The sequence below is a fragment of the Perca fluviatilis genome, chromosome 4 (assembly GCF_010015445.1).
Source record: "Perca fluviatilis chromosome 4, GENO_Pfluv_1.0, whole genome shotgun sequence".
NCBI lineage: Eukaryota > Metazoa > Chordata > Actinopteri > Perciformes > Percidae > Perca > Perca fluviatilis.
Window position 1 is genome coordinate 21847965 of NC_053115.1, and position 26302 is coordinate 21874266.

The 26302-nt window shown below is 39.6% G+C and overlaps 1 protein-coding gene across 2 annotated transcripts in view; it reads right to left on the bottom strand.

Annotated features, from left to right (window-relative positions):
• Window positions 1–268: 268 nt before the first annotated feature.
• Window positions 269–26302, bottom strand: part of poc1a (POC1 centriolar protein A) — a 42286-nt gene continuing 16252 nt past the window's right edge. For both annotated transcript variants that reach the window (XM_039799031.1, XM_039799030.1), the window contains exons 10-11: window positions 9632–9910; window positions 269–1410 (exon numbers count right to left, since the gene is read on the bottom strand). In XM_039799031.1, the coding sequence (XP_039654965.1) occupies window positions 1300–1410; window positions 9632–9910 (390 nt within the window). In that variant the 3' untranslated portion in view covers window positions 269–1299. The remainder of the gene's footprint in view (window positions 1411–9631; window positions 9911–26302) is intronic.

Sequence of the window (26302 nt, forward strand, 5' to 3'; positions counted from 1 at the left end):
AAATCTGGCAAAGACAGGGTTGAAAATGAGTGATGGAAGACACAGTTCACGGCTCATGATCTTAACATCCCTAAAGATAATAAAGAGGTAAAAGCTCGGGCTCTGTGGACCAATCAAAGCAGGAAACAGTCTCTTAAAAAGTAATCCGGTGACATCATCGATTTGGCAACGATTATGAAAACAAACTCTTTTACTTGTTACACAAACAGAGCTCAGTGTTGTGAAATAGCAACCGGAATCGTTTTATCAACTAAGTTCAAGTCAGAGATAAGAGTGGAAAACATTTATTAAGAAGGTACACAATAAGTTACTTTCAGTGTGTAAAAGTTTCACACACAGGATATAAAAGGGACGGAACAAGTCGCTTATCTTTCAAACTGCAGTAATTACAATCAGATGTTATGCATGGACAGAACAGAAAATCCAAACCGCACCATCATTTTAACTTAAAGTCTTTATGTCTTTCTTTTGACATTTTGTTTCATTGTCACCAGTCCAGTAAGAAGACAAAAACTAACAATGCATTTATCTCTCAATACTTTCTGACTTTCCTACCCCATGTGTTGCTCTCAGCTGTAGGCCCATTCGTTCCACAATGTCAAATCTTTAAAATTGGGACACAATTATATAATTTCACTAAAAAAAGGCAAAATAAGTTCCTTAAACAGGCACATTTTTTAAGCAAATATTACTCAAAAAGAAGACAATAGTTGGAAGAAAACATTTGTTGAAGAATATTTTCAGGACTGCATTAACATTCACACTCATTAAGTAAACACTCATTTGCTGCACAAGTGAGTGTTTACTAATGATTTGTAAACTGTTTACAGTATATGTGCTTTTTGATGAAAAGCAGCGTTTTATGCGCACAAATAGAAATGAAATGTAGCGTAGTGCAAAGGCAAATACGAAAGTCTCTTGCACGTGTCTACACTTTTGTAAAGGCAATCCTCGTGGGCGCACACTCACACACAGTGACTAGTAGCAGCAGGTCCTTCGTCAGCAGAAAAGGGACTGCTCTCTCAGCACTCTTGTAGAAGAACAACTTCTCTAATATTCAACAACTTCACTTCTGATATCTCTTTGTTAAATAACCAGACACAGTACATCAGCAGTAAGGCTCAGTGTGCATTTAAAGTCCAGTCAGGAAAATGGTTCAGGACTGTGTGCAAGATTGCACATTTTAAGTGTGATCTTACAACAACGAGAGAGTGCTGTTTACGTGTTTCTGTTAATGGTGTTGGTGTGACCCCTTTTCCCCTCACACCACAGCTCAACATTTTCCTGGTGCCGCCATCTTCAGGCCTCCTCTCGTCTCTGGAGATGTAGACCGATCTCCATTTGGTTCTCCAAACACTCCTTGAGCTTGTCCTCTGTTAGCGTCAGCCGCTGCTCCAAGATCGAAACCGTCTGGATGGAGGGAACAAGAGGAGAGAGACCAGACAAAGAAAGAAAAGGGGGAAGGAACAAGATGGATAAGAGAGAAAGAGCATGTTAGAGAGGGCTGTATAGCATCAGATTGACAGTAATGACTATATAATGGCGGTGTTTGTGTGTGTGAAAGAAGCAGTTCTGTGTGTGTTTGAGACAGATGTTGTGCATGCAAGACAATCCAGCTGATTATCGTAGAGAGATCTGCTGCTTGAGCCGAAAACACCAGAGTTTCTGTGTCTGGCACGCACCCTGTCTTGTTCTCCCTCTCACACAGTTGCATAAACACACTTACGCACACAGAGAATACAAGAAGGCCGCTATCCGAAACAGGACGGCCATGTGTGGGTAGTGAGATCACAGTGTGACATACTTTTCCTCTCAACATCCTCCAACAGTAACAGTATTTGTTGTGCATTTGTGTCATCTGGGCCTGTTTATTAGGAGCCTCCAGGTGTAATTTCACCATCTGAATGAACAGATTACTGAGGATAGAGCTGGCTTTTCTATCTTTTATTGTATGTGAGCTTCAGCAGGCACATTAAAGCAATAACTGAATCAGCCTTTTATCATCTAAAACAAATAGAAAGAGGATTCATGCCCAGACAAAAAAAACTATCTATATACTTCATGGTTCTAACTAGAACCAGGAGAACTGAGAAACCAACCCGGTCTCACTCAAAAGCGTACAAATAACACGGGTTTACAAACGTGCAATGTGTACGCCAAATTCGAATTGTGCGTACAGTAGATACGTGGAGCCAGTATATGCACGCGCGGCCGGTGCGTTTTATATGCACGCGCGGCCGGTGCGTTTTATATGCACGCGGCTCGCGTCGCCACGTTGTGGGTTATTGCGAGAACAGCGCCACACAAAAAACAAAAAGAAAAAAATGGTTGGGTTTAGGAAAAGAATGCAGGGAAAGGCTTTAGTAACACAAAAAAGTCACAAAAACACGCCAATAAAAGGTTGGGTTTAGGGAAGAAACACTGGGGAAGGCTTAACAAAAAAAAACATAACAAAGTCACAAAAATACGGCACTTAACCCCGATCTCTCCCACGTGACAGTCCTGTTACCCATCCGCCACCCCGCCCAACCTCCTTACGTGGTCCTGCGTCCCTTTATACTATAAACGCACTGGTCTCCATTACTGTAATTGGAGCGCTCCACGTATCTACTGTACGCACAATCTTACTTTGGCGTACACATTGCATGTATTTTCAAAGTGCAAACCCGTGTTATTTGTACGCTTTTCAGTGAGAGTGGGCTGGAGAAACATACTACAATTCTTAAATCTTCATAGTGGCTGCCAGTTAACTTAATTGCTTAACAGCTTTTGGTGAAAAATGTTATTTTTAATATGTTTGAAGAGTATAATCCCAGTTAATTCCCAATTTAAAAATGTTGACGCTGCAAAGTCTTTAGTTTAGATAAATTGAAAGTAAAAAAAAAGACAAACTTGGGAAATAATGTCACGGAAATCAGTGTTTACAGTAGTTTATATAGTGAAAGAGTTGTTAGCGACCTTTGGACAATAAATGCAGTTTCAGATCTAAATTAAAAAAATGATTCTGTGCTTTTGACTGATTTCTTTCCTCTACTGTACTTTTATTCCCTCAAACTGCATTAATCACACCGGGCACGTAAACTCGAGTTGCGTTGCGTTACACACGTGAGTTTGGTTGCTCAAGTTGAAATATTTGAATCTTACACGGATACACGAATGACACAAATTTTGCGTGTTCGATTCATTCGCTTCGCCCACCCCAAATTTGCATCCATTCATTGGCTTTTTATGTAATCGCACAGCGCAATCTGCAAGAAATTTGGGCGGTGTGAACACACCACTAGTCTATAATCTGTCAGTATCTATAATATTTTTTTGTGTTTACATTTTCTTTTTCTTAACATTAGGCCGGTTACACACTGGAAGCGTGGCGTGTCCGTTTATATTTCGGCTCCCATGTTAACAGGTTAGAGCTTACACACTGCCGGCGTGAGACGTGCGTCTCAGGCGCGGCTCGAGACGCGCCTGAGACGCGTGCCTGCTAGAAATAGAACCGACGCCTATTTTTAACGCGAGACGCGAGCGTGTTGGAAGCTTTTCCAGGCAAAATAGAATAGGAAAATATGTTTAAACGTCATTTAGACACAAATACATATTAATAAATGACATGTTTGAAAGTCTAAGTTTTGACATCAATGTAGATATAAATGTAATACAAAATTTCAGAGAAAAGATTTTCAAATATTGCACCCGTCATACAGAACGAAATATTCAGACACGCTTCTGGTATGTAGGACACAGAAAAATCCACGCAAGTGACACGCAGCAGAGACGCAACAGAAACGGCACTCTCGCGAGACGCGTGCAGTGTGTAGCCGGCCTTATGTAAAGCATTCTAAATATCCTTTGTTTGAAAGGTGCTATACACAGACAAACTCACCTTGGCTTGCAATCATAACTATGTAGCCAACTTCATCACACAACGTTACAGGTCTAAATTGTTGACTGATACCTCCTTGGCTTTGGCTTTTATTATAATCTAATCATTATTCACATATGTGAGGTGAAGTAAAACATGAATGAGTTGTGCTAAGATGCAAAAAGATGACAGAAATTTGAATGAATCTTCTTCTGGAAACACTGAAGTGGCGACAGCTCCCTCTGAATCTCTGATAATTGTTTACAGAGCTAATGTTGCCTGGTGACAAACCCGATCCCAGCTAATAAGCATTTTTGGACAGCAGTGCTTGGCAACATAGATTTGGTTCAGGCCAGTAACAATCAAACAGTAAACACGTTTTCCCCTCGACAGAGGAGCCTCTCTAGATTTGGGCCAGCGGGTGAACGATATGTCAACAAGTCTTGACCTGTAATTTCATGTCCCTTCCTGTGCCAGCGAGTGTTATTTTGAAATTGCTAGAAAGTAGCACAGAGATAAGTCATTTATCAAAATATAACCAGCTGTGTGTGAGGCATTGGATAGAGAGATGGAAATGAAAAAAACTGATTTACCAATTTAGTTTACCTCAAAAGTTTCATTGAGAAATAATTTCATGCTGGTAAATTGTGATTGGATTTCTAAAGACTACTTGATAGTTGTTGATTAGTTATTTTTCATTTTGGCCATGAATACGAACAAATTGTTAACTCATTGATGGCAGGGTGGCAGCCCTAGAATCTTAAATCCCTTTGATTCCAATTTGAAAAGACTGAGAGCAAGAAAAAAAATGAAAAATGGGCAGCAACACAGCTTGGACATGGTTATTGGCTATCGAGGTCATGCGTTTGAACCCACAGTGCCACACAAACAAACGCATACAACCAGGCATGAACAAAAAAAAAAAACAAAATGACTTCAACAATGTGTGGGCGAGTGGCGTTTTCTTTTGGGTCATCAAACTAGATAACATCTCCTGCTATTTCATGCATCATGGGAGAGAAAGGGCATGTATTTCCTCTGTCTCTCCCTCTCCCTCTGCCTGTCTTCGTTTTCTAGATCAATACCACCCTGTATTTTTTTACCAACCTGATATGGCTCCCCAGTACTCAGCCCGCCCAACTATGGGTGTTTGTGTGCGTTTGATTCTGCACGTGTCCCCAGGCAGCTGCAACATTATATGGGCATATAGTTTTCATCTGGAGTAGAAACCAAATCTTTATGCTCCTAAAAATAGAGCAAGCTGTTTTTCTTTTCTCTCCAGAACACATTATACTCTCCATCGCCCTGAGCATTACTGGCCTCTGTTACAAAGTCTCAGAGCTTTGGTATGACCCACACTAGAATAGTCTGAAGGCAAAGAAAGGCAAACTGGTGCTGGTTAAAGGTGGCAAAGTCAGCTCTTTTCTTCAAATGTAGCTAGCTGATGTTTGTTAATAAATATGCCACTACTGGTATTAGTGATCCCATAAAATCATTGTGGAACTGGTGAAAAACTAAATGAAAAAAGCACACACAAATACACACATAGAATGGTGGTGTGAATAAGTCCACTGACCAATATCACCAATATAAACAGAATGTGTGTAGAACAAGCACTGCTGCGGTGTTAGCATCCATAACCAGATTAAAAGACATTGTATTGACAAAAAGCCAAAAAAAGCCAGCCAGTCATTAGTTACAAGCCTCAGGCTAGTCTTAACGTTGGCTCTTTAAGCTCAATGCTGCCATAGCATGCTAACAGGATAACTTACAGGTTAATTTTTTTACTTAACCTCTTCTGAAAAAGACCACATGAAAACATAATGAAGGATTTTATATGTTTTACAAGATATAATGGCAAAAATTCAAAAGGGAAAAATATTACTTTTGAGCACTGCTCCTTTTTTTTTACCCTCAACATCGAGCTACATTACATAACATAGGAGAGTTGTTGTCCCCGACTCTGCCTCAGCGCAATGTGCTGCAGTACTGTAGGTGGAAGTGAGTCTGAGAGGTTGTAATTTAGCAAGTTGTTTTTTTCGGTAGTTATTGTGTAATATATTGAAACCAACATGTTTGTATTGTTACCAAATATAACAACAGCCAAGAAGCCTTTCCCCCTACCGATTTTAGACTTTCAGAGGTTATGATGATTTGTAAATAGTATGTATGATGAAAGTGCATTGTTGGTATTTTAAATTACCATATTTTTCTGAATTATGGTGAGTTATCTTTCTTTCTATGTTCCTTTCTCTACAGCTCAGAGGGAAAGTAAACAACACTATAAATCTATCCAATTCCTCAGAATCTCAAACACTGTGGTGAAAAAGAGCGTGTGGTTATCAAGCGGTTTAGTGGTTTCCAAAAGTCCAGAACCTACACATCACAGAGAAAGTTAACAAAATCTTCTCACCTAATTATTCATTCAAGATTTTATATTTGTATTGTACTGTTGTCTGTACTGCATTGTCTGTTTGTGTGTCTGCTTGTCTGTCTGGGAATTTAGCCCTTGTTTTCTATTGTGTTTTAGATCTGTTTTACTTGTTTGTTATGATTATTAGTTGACCCCTTTCCCCTTTGTCCTCAATGTTTTAGTCCATGTGGTGTTAACTCCCCTTCCATCTTAAGGACCACAATGGAAACAAGCCTTTGGGCTTTATTGTGTTTTTATCCTTTTGAACACCTCTTGTTGATTGTTGTTCAATAAAGTTTTCAATCAATCAATTTGTCATAATTAAGAGGAAGAGTGTGAAAGAAAGGGACAAGTGTGGGTACTGCAGGCTTAGTGTAAAGGACATGTAAGAGTGATGGATTATCAAAAAGAGGGAAAGGAAAAAGAAAGGGTATGGGGGTGTTGATGTTTGGGAAGAGGAATGGGGGGGGGGGGCAGACAAGTGAAAAACCGCTAACACAGCAAACTGTGGCTTTGGAAGCTTCAGTCTAACGTTAAATAATTCATCATCTTCCCTCTCGGTCTCCTCGATTATTAGAGTTACAAAGAGCTGTATATTGAAAAATAATGCTGGGGAAAAGACTTATAATGGAGCAGGAATATAGTACAGAAATAAATAATGCCGCTTTGTCAGCCTAATCTTTAGAGGATGGCAGGGCATTGATTTAAATCTCAATGTTAGCCAGCCAATCTCAAACTGAGCAGAAATTAGATCAAGAGTGTCAGCCCATTCTACTCACACCTTGTCGTGCATTGTAAAACTGAGTGCATTTTGGGGTTAAACGGCAAACTTAACTGGGTTGAGCCTGTCTAGCGTGAGCCACGCGTCGGATGTCAGGCTTTATCCTGAATATGTACTTCCGTTGATCCAGACTATACATTAGATTTTTTTTACAACATAATGCAGATCACATGTAACTAGCAGTTGTCTGAGTATTACTGTTTTGTAACTTTTTTTTAACAAGCTATTTTGTTGTACCTCAACAGGTGAGGTACACTGAAAAAGTTTGTCAAAGCCTGTACCTGTGGTATTTGCGGCATTCTTACTGAATTTTATGCCAGCTTTAAGATTATTCAGTTTCATTAAGAGGTGCAAAAATTACTTTTACATTTAGTACATTTTAGTCACCAAAACTCATCGTGTGTATCCTTGAGGGCTAACAAATGTATTAAATGCATGTCCTGCCTCATAAAACATTTGCAAAGACAATTGTTAAACATTGTTAAACCTGTATTTATGTAAATCCATTTTCACAAGCTGGCAGTCTTCTTCTCTGCTTTTGTTGGGGTACTGTAGCTTCTCTTGGTGCATTACTGCCCCCGGTAGATCAAGGGATAAATGTGAAGCTATTGGGAGGACTGTGAATTGCATCACCCACAGTGCATGCATGAGACTAACATGGACTTACTTGACTGACAATGCTGGAAGTCACTGCAAAGCCAAATGGAGAGAACAATGTTTTTCAATGACAGCCTTAAGACGCATCGCTAAAAGCTGCACTACTCTCTCACATTCTGTTTGTTTCTAATCATTTATCTTCATATAACAATAACATATTCTTAAGTACAATTGTCACCGTAAATAAATTATTTGTTATACCCAGGCCAAAAAAAAACAAAAAAAAAAACACTCTCCTGCTTTTTATGGGTGTATTTCTGGACAAATCTTCCACCGTTCATTGTAGCACTTGAACCATTATCCATTGGTATTGCATCTAACAACGAGAAAAAAGGTGGGCTTATATATTTTGAAGGAAGAAAGGACACATTATATCTCATATCTCATATTTGTGGGAAGTACAGTTTCTAACCATAACATGCATAAATCCTCAGATCAATGCATGAGTTTTGGTATTTGATTAAAAGAAAAAAATGGGTCTTTGATGTTGCCCCGAGATTACATATCTAAGAACCAGGTCTGTTTACGGTGCAACATCACTCATCTGGTGATTTTTCAACAGGCTCAAACTAAATAATTAGGAGAACATTTGCAGCAATTACAGTATATTGGTAAATAATGTCAATAAACCATTTCAATTAAACACTCCCCAGCCTTTAGACGCTTTTAGATCGGCAAGAGATAGGAGATAGAAGGTTTAATGTGATTATATCAGAAAAAACAAATCAGTGATTCTTTCCAGTATCTGACATCCACGTTTCACAATTCCCAGGGATTATGGCTTCTAATCACCTACAGAAAGTGATATTTTACTGTATCTTAACACTGAAAGGAAAAACAGAAAAGTAGATAATAAATTAGATAGGTGTTAACAACACCTAGCAATGAGGTGTGGTCTGATGCAGAGCCGCCAGTGGCTGCAGCCTCTGGCTTTGCCAGGGAGCTGGGCCAGTTAAATAAAAATCTTTACAGCAACAAAAAGATGGAATTGCTGTTCACTGCATTTAGGTTCACAACACTGATGAATAGAAGTTGCAAATTCAACAGCTGCAGTCATTTAATTTCATACTGGACAGGTTGGCTAAAAGGACTAAGTTGCACTTTCCTTCAGGTTTGCACCAAGAGCTGAGCCTCAAACTACAGCAGTTATTTCAGGTCTCTCAGTGTCCATCACTGATCACATCTATGAAGCTAAACAAATGCACACAACAATAAAAATGACTAGTGGTGGCGTTTCTTTTCGGTTTTTGTTCGAGAGTCTGTTTTTAGTCCTGCAGGGTTTTACAGTCCTGCGTTTTTAATCTGGCATCATCAGGACAGTTCTTGTGTCCTCACTGTGTGTAATTAGGATTTGACCAAGTTAACTGGTCAAATATCTCCGCTGGCATTGTGGCACAAATGTGTGAATTTCATACTATAATAGACAACAAATGATTGTACAATAAATGTGTCAAATAAGAAACCTATGTTGCAACGACTGTTAGCTGCTACTCTGGTGTGTTTCATATGCGATGCATACAGGATCAGACTTACATTAAAAAATAAATAAAAGCAACATAGATTTTGTCCAAGGTAACTCCCTTTGGACAGTACCAGTGTTTTCCACCTTCTGAGGACGATTGCCAATGAAATACTGAAATGTAACTATGAATGTGAGGAATAAAATTGACCACAGAAACACACACAGACACACACACACACACACACACACACACACACCTGTGTAGAGTCAATGTGCCAGTCACCAAACAGCATGGACATTTTTTTTTTTTTTTATATATATTTCTGTGTTGCAGAAACCATCTCTGGCCTGGAGGTTAAAAGTAAAGGAAGCTTTTGTTCTGAACAGTGTGAGTGGGTGGCACAGTTATAGCACAATGCATGCTGCTTGTCATGAGAGATTAACACATCTTCTGCTTACCTGAGTGAGAATATCCAGTTGACCTATGATGTGTTCCAGGGTGCTGGCTAGACCAGGGGGGACCCCTCCATCTGAGAACTGGGACTGTGCTTGAACCTGGGATGAATGCTGTGGTAAACCCCGGGTCTGTGTCTGGTGGGTGGAGGAGGAACTCGTGCTGAGGTGTCTGTGAGAGTGGGATTGAGTCGCTTTGCTGTGGCTGCCACTGCGACTGGCGCTCTGAGTGTGGGCAGCAGTGTGGGAGTCCTGTCCGGTAAAATGTTCTGTTGGTTCAGAAGCCTAAAAACAGAGAGGAAGGAGGGTGAAGAGTTGTTAGAAACGACATGCAGCAAAGGGCCGCAGGCCGGAGTCAAACCCGGGCCCACTGCGTCGAGGAGTAAGCCTCTATACATGAGCGCCCGCTCTACCAACTGAGCTATACAGGCGCCCGCTGTTAGAAACTCTGATGGTCTCTGATGTGCTTCAAATAACATACTGTATAGTGCAGAGAAACTGAAATGCGAGTGTTTAAAAACTGACTTTTTATCTAGCTAGCAAACAACGTAATGTTTTGTTTGGGATGCTACAGGCTAACTAACTGACTTTTTAATAAGGGTGGGGGAAAAATCGATTCACGTTTGTATCGGGCTATTTTTGCGACGATTTTTAAAATCCATTATTTTCCCTAGACTCTATTTTTTTAACCAATGATTCACCTAAATATTTTCTGTTTATGGTGCCGCCGACAGCGACTATATCATAACTGCTTCCAGCAAAAGAGACTGAAAACAGAAAATGCAGATAATACATGTTAGGTACTTCTTTAAAAATGAAATAAATATTAGACTGACTGACATGTGATGTGCATTCTTTTTGGAAAACAATTATTTTTTAGAAATGTTAGCTACAGTCTAACTAGCTAGCTAGCAAACAATTACATTTTTGTTAAGGAATGACTACAGGGTAAAGTATGTCCGAGCCTCTGGGACTCAGTTGCCTGCTTGTCGTAACGGTTAATGATCGATTAACAAGGGCCGGCTATCGGTCAGAAAAAAAATCTAAATTAGCATCCCTAAAAAAATCTACACTGACTTCGCTTGAATGAATTTTGTTTCTGTAGAAGAACCTTTTAGACATACTTCAGAAGGGCTATGGAGTCAAAAGACGGAAACGGTTGACTCTCTCTTTCACACACACTCACACACTCACACACTCACACACTCACACACACACACACACACACACACACACACACACACACACACACACACACACACACACACACACACACACACACACACGTCGCTCCATCACCTAGTCTATGTGACTAAAAACTGTGTGCACCCATCTATAAGTTTTTTCATATTTCTGTCAGTCTCCACAGACCTCTGTCTATTTGTCTGTTTTACTCATCACCACGCAACAGGAAATCTATTCACACTCAGCTAAGCATGTTCAAGACAGCGCAGTCAAACTGCGTTGTTCCTAAACGAAGCCAGATGAATGGAGCGGTCACCTGGCTCTACACATTTGCCACAGACAGGGGTAATACATACTGCTACAATACAACGGGCAGTGAGTCCCTGCAGTCATATACGATGGGCTATGAGATGTTCCGTGATGTGTTTTATTTTTTTTATCATCTGTTCCTGCTTCAGTTCTGACAACTTAAAACAAAAAAAGATAGAACATACGTTTCACAGAAAGACATTTTACTTTAAAAGAATAAAACAAGAAGTTGGCTGCAGGAAAGCCAGCACTGCAAGAAAGTATAAGATGTGAAAAGGATATCACACAGCCAGAATCAATTGCAATTGCTCATAAGGAAAATGTCAGAAGAGGAACTTAATGCCCTTCAGCATATTGCCACCAGCTTCTAGTTGGTTCAATACTCAATGTGCTCTCAATACATTATATGGTGCATGCTTAGACTCAGCAAAAGACGGGGTTATCACTCAGCATGTGTTTTGCTAAAAAGAAAAATCGAAATGAACCTGTGACATTGTGCACATTTGTGTTTGTGCAGCATAACCGTCTATCACCAATGTAGATAATGTCTGACCTTAAATAGTCTAATAATAAATAGATGAAATAATTTCATCTTTTGCATGTAGGGTAGACAGCAATGAGTTTTTGGCGGATGACCACTTTTTGGCAGTGAATCGCAATCAATGAGCCTTCTAGGGATGCAGCAACTCCCCGCCCCTGCTGCTGTACTGCGCATGCGACACACACACACACACACACACACACACACACACACACACACACACACACACACACACACACACACACACACACACACACACACACACACACACACACACACACACACACACACACACACACACACACACACACACCTCGATTTATAGTTAGATACTTGTCATGCTAAAATGGCTTACAATTTAGCTACAGTGTATGTGGCAAAACATTTGTCTGGATTAAGTGAACAAAGTAATCTGTGAACAAAAACTATGCAGACGATTCAACAAGTAGATTAATGAGACATTCTGAATAGAGCAGTAGAGTCGATGGAGATTCCTTCACTGCCACTGTACACAATAATAACTTCAGGTCATAACTATGAAGGTGTTCAGGTCACGTGCTCCCATATAATGACTTACTGACATCAAATTTCATCCTGATACAACACACCTAACTCCTTTTTTGGGGCTTTTCTGCCTTTAATTTGACAGGCCAGCTAGGTGAGAAAGGGGAGAGAGAGGGGGAAGACATCCAGGAAATCATCACAGGTCGGATTCGAACCCTGCACATCTGTGTCCAGGCATAAACCTCTCAGTATACGTATACCCACAGAGCCAACTCGGCCACAAAGTGTCTTTTTTTTTTTTAAGATAAAGTAAAAAAATCCAGGGACAGTGCACTTACATGGTATCTGTTTGATCTTTTGTTGGAGGCTGTAAAAAGACAGGAAGAGAGAAAGAGGGAGAGAGAAAGAAAAAGAAAGAGAGATAGATAGAGAGAGAGAGACGGAGAGAGGAGACAACAGAGCAGTTCTGCTTAGCCTACAAGCTCCACCAAGACTGGATTAACTCTTGTTGAAAGTACGACTTACAGCTTTGTATTAAAACAGCTGCTTAAACACACAACAAGCACTGGTCCCTATGAGAAGCCGCCTAGGTCAAAATTTAATTCTTCACGAACATAGATACATAGATACATACATACATACACCTGGGGGCGCTGCACAGTGGCTGCCCTGCAGTGTTCTCACGCAGGCATTTGTTTGTTTTTCTTTTTTTTTTTTTATGTCTACCTGAGTGTTTGTGATTGTTTTTTTATTGCTACATCTTAGGCTACTAGCCTCGGAACACTCATCATGGATCTCGCCCTGTGGTGCATGATCAGCTTGTTTTATGTGATTTTAAACAACTATTGCACCCAAGGACTCAACCACCATGCTGCTGGCGGCATTGTTTGTGAGTTTCACTACAGCAGAGAATCTCTGCTGCTGTTGCGTAATCACCTACCTACGGACTTTTCAAATATTTGTGAGCTAATACCAAACTATCTTAAAAAGAACTCTAGCAGGGATACTGCACGGAAAAAGCGAAAACGTGGATCCAAGGGTGGCATTAGTCACCGATTGAAAAAGCTGAAGAATAAACTCCCCCTGCCTTCAGTCCTGCTAATCAACGCACAGTTCCTGAGAGCGAAGACAGACGAGCTGTCAGCCAACGCCCGCTGCCTGCACGAGTACAGGAACGCCTGTGTCTTAGCGATTACTGAGACCTGGCTGGACAAGAACATCGAGTCTAATGCAATGGAGCCCACGGGTTTCTCTGCGTTCAGAACCGACCGAGATCCGGACATCACAGCGAAAAGTCGGGGGGGCGGAGTCTGCCTTCTGATCAGAGACGAGTGGTGTGGGGCAGTGACGGTGAGGGAGCAGCTGTGTACCCCAGACATAGAGATGTTGTTGTCTTTCTCTTCGACCCTACCATCTCCCCAGGGAGTTTCCTCAAATCTTTTTTACCGTGGTTTATATACACCCTAAAGCAGACTTTAAAAAAGCCACTGAAATTATATTTAATACCTCACAGAAACTTGACTCTCTCTCTCCAGATGCTCCAAAATTCATTCTTGGAGATTTTAATAGGTGCTCCATAAAAAAAGTCCCTGCGCACATTTTATCAGTATGTTGACTGCCACACAAGGAAGAATCAGACTCTGGATATGTGTTACGGAACTGTTAAGGACGCATATACTGCCTCACTGCTTCCACCACTGGGAGCATCTGACCACAATGTGGTATATCTCCGTCCTGTCTATAAGAGTCTATATGATAGGGAAAAACCTAAAGTAAAGACTGTTAAGATGTGGAATAATGACAGCATTTTGGCTTTGCAAGGATGTTTTGAATGTACACTCTGGGAAGTATTCGATGCTCAGGATATTAATGAACAGGTTGTGTCTGTGTCTGATTACATCTGTTTTTGCGTAGACTCTGTAATACCCACAAAGACATACAAGGTTTACTCTAATGATAAGCCTTGGGTATCTGGCAAATTAAAAAAACTTATCAAAGAGAAAAAAATAGCTTATCAAAATCAGGATGAGTTTGCAAGGAGGGATATACAGAGACAAATAAAAAGGCAAATACAGCTGGATAAGCTCAGCTATAAACAGAAGCTGGAAGCCTCCTTGGCTTCTGGTAATTCAAGAGAGGCATGGAAAGGAATAAAAAACATGACCTCCATTTCGCATAAGGGCAGGGGAAAGCCCTCCATTAACCTGAATGGCAATGATGGTAAGGAAATGGCAAACCAATTTAATTCATTCTTCTGCCATTTTGAGAGCAGCAAGAGTGATGAGGCTTTCACTAGGACTGCCATCCCTCCTAGTATAAGCATAGAAGAGACAGAAGTACTTCAATTATTTAAAGGCTGTAACATTAGAAAAAGCCCTGGCCCTGACCACATTGGAGGAGATGTTCTAAAATATTGTGCGGAGCAGCTCACACCTGTGTTTACAGGCATTTTTAAGTCCTCTCTTAACTTGAAAAAAGTTCCCACTCTCTGGAAAACATCGATAATTGTACCAATACCAAAAATCCCCAGGCCTAAGGAGCCTAATGATTTTAGGCCTATTGCATTAACTTCATTGGTAATGAAGTGCTTAGAGTGCCTAGTTAAGAGCTACATCATCTCCAAAACGCAGCACCTTCTAGACCCTATGCAATTTGCGTATCAAGCATCCAGAGGAGTTGAAGATGCTGTTGCAACTCTGCTGCATCTCTTGCACACTCATTTAGAGAAGCCAAAGGCTCATGCTAAAATTATATTTGCTGATTTCTCTTCTGCTTTTAACACTATTAAACCCAGTATTTTAGCAAATATTTTAACAGAAGAATTTTTACTTGACGATGATGTTGTCTCATGGATTGTTGATTTTCTTAGCTGTAGAGTACAACGAGTCAGAGTTGGAACGTCACTCTCTGACGATGTGACCACCTGTACAGGATCTCCACAGGGATGTGTTTTATCTTCTCTGCTGTTCACCCTGTACACAAACTCCTGTACCAGCACTTTTCCTAACAGGCATTTTATTAAGTATGCGGATGATACTGCCCTGGTTAGTCTCCTATATGACCAGGAAGAGGAGCACGGGCCAGTTCTTGACTTTTTTATTGACTGGTGTAAGAAGTCAAATCTGATCTTAAATACTTCTAAAACAAAGGAGATGTCAATCGATTTTAGAAGAGCACAGTCCCCTAAATCCACTCTTATACACGGGGATCCTTTAGATAATGTCACAGAGTACAAGTACCTCGGCATGGTGCTCGACCACAAACTTAAATGGGACATATGGACTGACAGATTAAATACTAAATCCCAACAAAGAATGTTCTTTTTAAGAAAACTGTTGTCCTTTAATGTCAGCAGCAGTGTTCTTCAAACGTTCTACTATGCCTTTGTCGAAAGTGTTCTCTCCTTTGGCATTATTTGTTGGTTTGGCAATGCCACTGAAGCACAGAAAAAGTACATCAGGAAAATAATAACAACATCAAGTAAACTATCAGGTATTCCATTACCAAGTATGGAAAGTGTATATAAAAACAGAATACTGAGGAAGGCAAATAGCATTGTGGGTAATCAGAGGCACCCCCTTGCCCCCTCATTTGAATTGCTGCCTTCAGGACGACGATATTGTGCTCCTCTGTTTACAAAAAACAGATCCAAGTTCTCCTTTGTTCCACAGGCTATTAAACTGCTTAATATATCTAATAGTTAACGAAGGTCCTGTACGGTAATAAGGTCTTTATTTATCTATGTATCGTTATCCAGCTGGTCTGGAACCATACTTAATCCATACACCCCCCTCTTCCCTTCCATACAAGTGCCCTGGTTTATGAGTAATAATATCTACATGTTACAGTTTTCTTTTTGTCTCTTTCCTTTTATTTATTTTTTTATTTTTTTTTGGATTAATGTCATTAAAATGCCTTGTGATGTGATTTCTGCTGCAACCTAATTTCCCCACGGGGACAATAAATAAACAAACAAACAAACATACATACATGTGTATGTGTCTGTGCTTGAGTGTGTATATATGTATGTGTGCATAAGTATGTATGTATGTATGTATGTATGTATGTATGTATGTATGTATGTGCATGGAGTCGGAGGTTGGGGTGGATGGATGGGTCAAACAAACGTGACTTTCACCCAGGAGACCTGAGTTTGTGTCCTGTGCAAGGAAGTCAACTTTTGTGACTTTTTTTACGTTGACTACTTCACTTAAGTTCGTAACTTAATTCAGTAACAAACATACTTATTCTAACCCAGACTATGATCTTTTCCTAAACCTAACGAAGTTTGTTTTGTTTTGATTCACCATGTTTAAAACTGTGACCGTGTGTCCGACCAGGAGTTGCTACGTTGTTTGCAGTAATGTGATTCTGAAGATTGCGAAGTGAAAAGCCGAATGGAAGAAGAAAAAAAAATTAAAAATCAGAATGGATTAGTTAAAAGTTCCTTCTAACAAATGTAAAAAAAAGAGGTGTCATTTAAGGTGATCCATAGATTCTAATCAGAGAAACATTTCTTACAAAAGCTGGAGTGAGATGTAAATTGTTCTTTCTGTGAATAACATCCTGAAATTTGTTGACTTGTTGTCTCACACACACACACACACACACACACACACACACACACACACACACACACACACACACACACACACACACACACACACACACACACACACACACACACACACACTCTAAATTAAAGTATGTGGGCTATCTTGGTTCCTGCTGGTTGAGATTACGGAACCGTGTTTGTTTTATCACACCCGCTACAATAGTTTGCATGCATTAGCTACAAGGGCTAATTTGGCTGTTCTTTTAGATTCCTTCCTTTGAGTCTGTTTACATCCATTTAACAGCATGCTGTTGTATACGTATGTATGCGTAGAGGGGCCAGACCTTACCCTGTGGAGCGCTGTGGAGATAGGTCTGGCAAGCGAGACTAGATAACCGGATGGACGGACTTACAGAGATTCCTGCCTTTCTTAGTGAGATGACTAAACTGTTTGTCTTTCAAGTTAGTTAGTTAAACTTTTTTAGTTGTCATTTGCAATAAAGCAGTAAAATGGTTTATAGCGTGTACCGTTAATATATCTTAATACATACAATCATTTGCAATGTGACATGTGTACATAGCGATGTTGATGCTAAAACAATATATTGATCCGCAAACTCAACATGTTTTGTACCGCCGTAGCCTTACGTTGAGCCAGGGAAAACCCTGATACGCACAAGTGTACACACACACATGTACAAACACAGCACACACAGTAACCACCCTCCTAATGAATCACCTGGAGTGGAAAAACCAACAGTGGAAAATTTCCTGAGGCCCAAATTAAACTCTTAGTCTGACACAGCGAGCCATCAATACACCCTGCAAGCGACATACAAAACTATTAATCACTCTACATGCATGCACACATTATTCACACACAGAGTAGGCTACCCACTTTAAATCTTCTGGGAATGGAGCAGGGAAATGAAGAGAGGTGAAAAAGCATATGAAGAGACAGACGGATGTGTAAAACTCAAAAATGTCTTCAACTTCAATCAATTTAAGTCTTAATAGAGTGATATGTGGGTAAAAGGGCCAAACCAACAGAGGATGGCTGTAACCAGAAATACACGTTAAAGACACCTGTCACCCAAACATTTGAAAAATCCCTGAATGCTGAACTCTTACAACACAAGGGCAGCAGGGTGATATACTGATAGTTGCAGATAAAGTTTACCCTCTGGTAACAGAAAGCATCTGCCAAATCTCCCTAAACCATCTTGAAACCCTTAATGCTCCAGGGACGCTGTTGTACAGCATAATCGACAATGTACGACGAGTTCTATGTGTGAACAGAGGTGATACTGCAATAGTAACAGTAAGAGTTTCCAGTAGAGCTGGGCGATATGGAAAAAATCTGATATCACGATATGGTTGACCAAATACCTCGATATCGATATTGCGGCGATATTGTAGGGTTGACAACTGGTGCTTACAAAAAAAATATTTACTCAATGAGATTTTTGATAAATAATCATCATTAATGTGTATATAATAACTAAGTGGGTTAAGGCAAATAATAGAAAAGCTAGAACAGTCTGGTAAATTCAAACAATTACATCACTCTATTGTAATCCAGCCATTAAAACCAGGAAAAGACAACATTTATGTCATATCACGATATCCAAAATCTAAGACTGTTTTCTTTTTCTTTTTTCTTTTTGAGCTGCTGTAACACAGGAATTTCCCCAGTGTGGGATTAATAAAGTCTATTTTATCTTGTCATGTTGTGTACTAAATACGTACCATGTCAAACACAGGTGTAACTAATAACATTAATGATGGCTACACTTAATACACTTGCACCAGTGCACTGGTAGAGTGCTGGCCAGAGCACTGGTATTGTGCATTCAAGCTCACTGGCATATCTAACAGGGCCATCATTAGGTTGTTAGTTACTACCTGTGCTTTGAGAACTCAAAATGTCTGCCGTTAGAAAGGTTCATTGAGGACAGTGTTAAGTGAGAAACTGGAATTTCCAACAATTTTATAGGATTTTTCCAACATTTGTACAAAATGCTTAGGGTATAGGAGGAGCAACTTACACTAAACACCGAACAGTGATGTTTTATTATTTGTGAAAACGCTCCCCTCAGTGCTGAATGGTTAATCATTTTTGCATAGTGACACCGGTCGACAATAGAAATCACAATTTCAAACAGCAGTGCCTTTTGATCATAACTGATGTAATCCAACTGTAGGGCTTTACCCAAATCAGAGTCGGCACTTCAGACTGATCAATCAAAATTTGTCAAAAAAGTGCAGTGACTCGACTGAAAAAAGTGCAAGCCTACATGGCGGGCTTCTCCCCTATTAAACTCCACTGTAGCATTACTGGAGACATTTTACTGTAATGTCACACCCACTTATCCACAGGAAGAAGGCAAATAATGCAAATAACAAGTACAAGAAGTACAATATGTTTTGACACCAGCTGTCACTATTTAACATGCCTTTGAGTTTAAATTGACTGTTCAAGGATAACGTGTTTTATTTTAAATTCATGCAAATCATCCAGACCCGCCCTTTCCTTTATATCACTCATAGCACAGCTGGTGATAATAGATCTTGTTGTTCTGCCACAGAAGAAGCCGTATGTTGTCATATATTATTGTAAAAACAAAACTCCACAGACCTAAAAATTTTGCAAACAAAGACAATCCATCATTCTTGCCTTCTGAGGCTTAATCACAATTAAAATATAAAACAAACAATATCTCTCTCTTTAGGTAAGGCTGGAGTGTGGGTGTGGGTGTGTGTGTGTCATAATATAACCATAAGATGTAGACAAATCTTTTCACCAACTGCTGACATCTTAGTTAATTACAGTGGAGCAAAGGTTTTATGCCAAACTGCTAGTGACGCTTTTTGATGAATGAAGCCTGCGGTGACTCAGCTCAGACTTGTGCTTCTGGCCACAGCTATAACTTACAGAATCAACAAGGGAGGGCGTTTCTCACCAAACCCTTTTATTAATGCGCTTCAGTCAACTTCTCACTCTTATTTTGCATCGCTCTCTGACTGCTTCCCCCACTCTTTTTATATAACCCCTTTTTCTCCCTGCTACACCGTCTCCATTTTTCTTCACATTTCTCCTCATCCCCATCTCTTTTAATCTCTCTCCCTGTCTTTTGGATAAACAGTTGTCTGTTAATGGCTCTAAAATTTTCATTATTTCCAATGCGTCCGTTTCCCATCTCAATGTTGTTTTTTTGTCTTCCGTGTGCTCATTTAGGTCGGAATCGCTCACATGCTCACCCTGTTTTCCCACTTTCTACCTCTCCGTCTTGCTGATGTTCTCTCGCTCCACTAGACCATTATACACTCTTTAACTCCATCGTTATCTCGTCTTCAACACTCCCTTGTCACACCCCGTGCCTTTCCCTCTATACCCTGCTGTCAAATGTATTCAACTCCCGCTGTCAGAACAATACCACCTGCCTTTCCAGCACCTCAGATGAAAATACAACCACAAACTGTATCAGAAACGGCAGTCTTCAGTGCAATATTCTGAGGTCTTAAATATAACTTTATGGATTGTTTCACTGCTTGTTGGGTCTTTAATTAAGGAGAGTACCAGTAAAGTTTGGTCTAATAAAATAATGGTGAAGGAGATAGAAGTTCATACAGCTACTGCAGTCTCAGAACACCCTCCCCGTTCTCCAATCCACATCGCCAAAGCTGAGTTGAACTGTGCAGTGATGTGTGTATGTGTGTATGTGTGTGTGTGTGTGTGTGTTGAGCTGTGAAGGGAAGCCTGCTGTGAGTGTGCAGCTCGTCTATCTGCACACGTGAGTGGGAGAAAGACCCAGATGTGAAGGTAGAGACAGAAAGAGGGGAGGGGGTTCAGCGGGGGATGGATGGAGGGATTAGGGCGGATGTGATCAGAGAGCTGATCTGCCTGTCAGCAATGCTTGGCTCACTCTCACACACACACACACACACACACACACACACACACACACACACACACACACACACACACACACACACACACACACACACACACATAAAGATTTATTCCTGACTGTACCACACACACTCTTTGTTTAGGTGGAGAGACCTCATTTTAAAGCTGGCTTTTTGTGTTTAACAAAAAGGCCTACATGGTCCTGGTACAGTGCCCATCACTGGCAAATTATCATGGAGCTTCACATCCATCCAAGTTCATTAAAGGATCAGCATATCAAATAAGCTACTTAAGAAATCCCTGTGGATTTGATTCTGAGAGCAGCATCCATGGGTGGCCGTTACCTCTGTATGAATAGACACAGCATTACGGTTTCATTAGTCAATTTCTTCCTGGTACCATGAATTAGAGCCAAAGGCGGTTGTGTGTAATACGGGATGTTGGGGATAAAAAAGGAGGGCGGTTTTTTAACACCTAGGTCACATTAGACAATTTAAAAACCGACTGTAGTCAGAGGGCTGTAGTCCTGCTTGCTTTCCGAGCCAGCCTCTGCACTACAAGCCTCAGCCGACAATTAAAACATAGAAAGACCTGTAGTTTTCTGGCTGAAAAACAAAAAAACAATGTGTGATTTTCATAATAGTGTTTTATTATAATATTCATAATAAAACACTGATTGCTTTGCGAGCATACAAATACATCATAGCCCATAAGTCTTAGACATAGTCGTGCTGTCAAAGCCTTGAGGGAGCTGTAGTTGTTAAATGCGGTTCTGTACAAATAGGAAAATATTTCTGAATGGAGATGCACTTATTAGCCAATTTATTAGGTACACCTAGCTAAAACTAATGCAGTCTAATACAACAGCCCTGCAATAAATCCTACCTTCATGAAAGTCATTTTGCTGTTGTTGTTGTTTGTTTAGAGAGGTGTTGATTCAACTGTAAGAAACTTTTTGAGGATTGTCACTGCCCGATGCGAGTCGAGTGCAGATGTGAGTTGCGCATACTCAGATTTAAACGGTTTACGGCATAACGTGTCTTACTGAAATTTGTGAAATCCATAAAACAATAAACGTTTCTCTTTACATACAATAACAGAAGATGGTAATAATTTCAAAAACGTTGTAGCTATCTATGATTGTTTGATTGCTAACGTTAACTCAAAACGCCATTCAAGTGACAGCCTTTGTTGTGTTTGATTGCTAACTTGTAGCCAGCAGTCATTTCAAAAATGTTTTAGACATCTATGATTGTTTGGGGGAGGTCCCATTGGTAAAAAAAAAGTATTCATATTCATATCGAATTAGTTGCTTTTCCTTTCTGCATTTATATCCACCAGTTTAAGGGATGTTTTGTACAGTGCACACATGCTGTGAACTGTTTATAAAAGTTCTTACAAACAAGTGAACATATGTTACGGTGATTATAGTGACTTTGGTGGTGCTAGTGGCAAACAGCTGTGCCTTTCATCTAGCCTAAACACTGTTATTGGACCCATAGTAAAATACCCCTCAGGTATTACTGCCATTAAAACTTAATTAGGTACTGTACAATATTAGCTATGTTGGTTGTTGTTCTTTGCTTAGAGTGATTAGTCTTAGACTTACTTAGCCTAAGTAATGTTTGTCATAAGACTCAAGAATAATGTTTTATACATTCTGAAATATGATGCATGCAGTGTATTTTTCAAAGTATTTGTCAATTTATGTATTATTTTTGTTGTTATTATTATATTTAATTTTAATTAGACAAAAAAGTGATATATTTAAACAAACTTACAAACATACACAGCCCACATTTGAACAAAACAAAACAAAACAAAAACAACCATAACCAAAAAGAAAGCTCTGTCTCACGCAATAGGGACTATCAAACGGGAGAGTTAAGATGTCTAATCATTGGGCTATTCTAAAAATGTTCCTGAAAACCATGCGGTTTGCTTTGAACCCTCTGAAGCTGTATTTCTGAGACTAGTTCCTTTTTGCCATCTGGAGCACTGGTAGCCTTCCATTCAAGAGAATTATCCTCTTTGATATTAACATACCAAACAGAAAGGTCTGCTGTACAGTACTGTATATGGCAATGCAAGAGAAGCTTCAGAGCAACCAAACAAAGCAATCAGTGCATCAGGTTCAATCTGTAATTCATACATTTTACAATATCAATTAAATGTCAAAAAGGAACAATCTTAGAACAAAACCAGACATTACGACCTAGAGTACCTTTTGAGAAGTTGCACCTGTCACACGTCAGATACAACGGTCTATGTATAATTTTAAGATTCAAATGTCTGCATATGAAGTGTAATCTTGAGTGTAAACCGACTAACAATATTCACATTCTGTCCTTCTCTTTAATTAGTTTGCAGTCTGGCTTTTGGACGTATGAGCTGCAGTAGTGTTCGACAACTTCTTTCCTGGCTGCTTTCAGACAGAACATCCTGTTTACTACTGCATATTCTGCCTCTCTGAAAATAAGTCAATTTACAATAGCACATTAGATCCACTTCTCCTACATTATAGTACATTTCACTGTTGTATACTCTCCTTTTAAACTCGTAAAGCCTTTGAATACTCAAGAGAGAAGGAAAGGAACACATTTAGGCAAGCTTGTGACATTTTTCTCCTCTCTGCTTCCTCTCAGGCAACACGTGTCGGAGACTTGCAGCAGTTTATGAGAGATGAAAGGGCCAGTATTAATAATAAATTATGAATGGATAAATTATACATGTACAGGAAAATCTAGCTGGGACTTCCAGGTGCAGCTACTACCATTACTTTAACTGTAACAACTGGCAGATGACAAAGAAAATAAATGTCACTGCCAGGAATTAACAAAGGTTAATGAGGTGTGTGTGTGTGTGTGTGTGTGTATACTCTAACTGTAAATAAATACTATTTGAGCATCATTTCAATAGTGCCAGTAGCAGTCAAGAAATGTATTTGGTATTAGCAGAAATTATCTAGTGTGTGAAGTCAAATGCAAAGCAGCATGTATTATTAATATTATTATTGTTATTAATCATTTTAAACAATTACTTTTTTTGATTTGATGTTTCAATTAAAGCTGAGTGATATGTGGATATGATGCCTGCCACTGAACAATAAGCTTACATGGTAATAGTATCATTAATAACATGTTTAACATGCAGCAGTCAACAAAAGCCAGAAAACTAAAAAGGTCAAACTCCACCAGAGCTGGTTCCGACATGTCTCGGTTTCACCTCCATCGGTCAAATCTAATATGTAGCCAACCTAATCATTACAACCAGGTTTACTTGTAGCCTTTGCAAAAACTTGATGAATCACTTTATTTATGCATGGGGTTTTGCATTGATCTTTTCCCTACATTATATATTTATAACTCTGTTTTAAATCTACTCAGGCAGTTTTTTGTGTATGTAATAGATTCCAAATAGAGCTTTTTCTCCCACAGACAGCACTTTTTCTCAACTGCCTGAAAATGGCTCGCCCACATTCCCGTTTGAAATTCCTCAATTAATGATGTCAGTGATTGAGGAAGCCAGCCCCGTTTTTCATATGTGTGGCCCATAGGTGCTGCCTGAGCAAACATAACCCACCCAGGGGCTTATTTGAATTTGGTTGACCAATCACAACAGAGTGGGCCAGCTGACCAATCAGAGTAGACTGGGATTTTCAGGAAGGCGTGCCAAGAGTTCAGACAGTGTTTCAGGTAGAGGCACAGCAGCAATGGGCATTATGAGAAACATAGTATGTTTCTGAACATCAAAGCATGGAAACCTATTCTGTAGACCTCAAGAGTACAAATATGATGCTGAAAAGGAGTATATGGGCTCTTTAATCAAGCAGATGTGAAGTAAAGTGATGAAGCTTCACACAGCTGTAATTGAACTGTATTTGGAAAAAAAAAAAAATCTCAAAGAAAGGTTTCAGTGGGGTTTTACAAGAACAGTAGTTCTCAGAAGAAGAGAATATGTTTCAAGCATTGCACTAAACAAGTCAATGTAAAGGAGATGTTAGAAATAACCATCCTCAGTGCTTAAACACTTGCTTGCAAATACTAACTTGACTGTAGAGAAACATCTGACATCAACATCGTGTTTGCCATTACAGAGCGTCTCAGGGAACCTTTTTTTCTGGAAATTGTCCTACATCTTTTGTAATCAAGTTTCAACGTAAAAACATGCTGACATTGGAATAACAGTACATTATAAGACATATGTGTAACGTGTTCCTCACCATAGTATTCTATCTATATCAATTATATCTAAGTATTCTATGTTTTATGTACTAGGGACTTTAAGATTTGCTAATTAGTCGTATGTTTTGTCTTTCAAAGACGGTAACTATTCTAAAGTTCAATGTAATTAAGCTCCCAGTTAGTATTATTAGCACTGGTTAAATATCACACTGTGTCTATTTTTTCACCTGCTACATAAATTATTAATTACGAGTCTTATGCTATTCTGGATTTCCAATTAAGTGTAAAGGCAAGGAAGGCAGAATCACTGTGGGTGGCTCCTGACTTCTAGCAGAGCGATCAATAAGAGAAAGCAAAGACCGGGAGTGTGTGTGTGTGTGTGTGTGTGTGTGTGTGTGTGTGTGTGTGTGTGTGTGTGTGTGTGTGTGTGTGTGTGTGTGTGTGTGTGTGTGTGTGTGTTTGTGTGTGAGAGAGAGTGAGTGAGTGAGTGAGTGAGGGAGAGGGTGAGTAAGTGAAAGAAAGAAAGGAGAAAGAAAGAAAAGAGAAAGAAAGACAGAGAAAGAGAGCACCTTGGCTGTGCCCTTGTTGATGTAAGTAACACTGTAGCAGTCAAAGGAGTTGAAATCCAAACCAGTCCCTGAGGTTCCCCAGCCGGCCGGTGACACCCTGTCCCCTTTGTGTGTGTGACATCTGACAAGGTCTTTTAATATTTAAACATCGCTAATAGCTGCACTACTCTCTCACTTTCTGTTTGTTTCTAATCATTTATCTTTTCTGTAACCTCCATGTTTTTTTAACTCTTTTCACACACACACACACACACACACACACACACACACACACACACACACACACACACACACACACACACACACACACACACACACACACACACACACACACACACACACACACACACTTTTGTAATTATTAAGTAATTGTTAATGTCATTATCATTCAGGAATTATTCAAAATATTTTCTGTTTCTAGTCTGTCTAATGTGTGGCTTTGCTGTGTTTTTCTGCAACAAATTAGTTTATAATGAAAATAGTTGTTAGTTTGAACCTGTGAACAGCACAGATTCAGGATCATTTCCCATGTGCATAAAAGCATGCTCCATGGGTGCTGTGACAACTGTGCTCGGATGACTTGTTCATAAAACAAAGTGCCCCTCTTTTTCTGTGACCAAGCAAACAACAAGCATATCAGCAGATTTTATCACTACCTCATACCTTCTTATGTCAAAATTTTAATCATGATAATAAACAACAACAATAATAATAATATTTTACTGTTACTGTATGAAAAACATTAGTCCCTTTCAAAATCAAACCCCTGCCTGCCATGAAGATGAGGAAATAAATTTGCTCAACCCTAAGAATTAATGTTAGTATTAATTAATAAATGATTTATCACTAGTAATGAAAATGTGTTCTACTTCCATTTTGTGAAGTTTTTTTTAAGACAGATGTCCCAAAGAGCCATA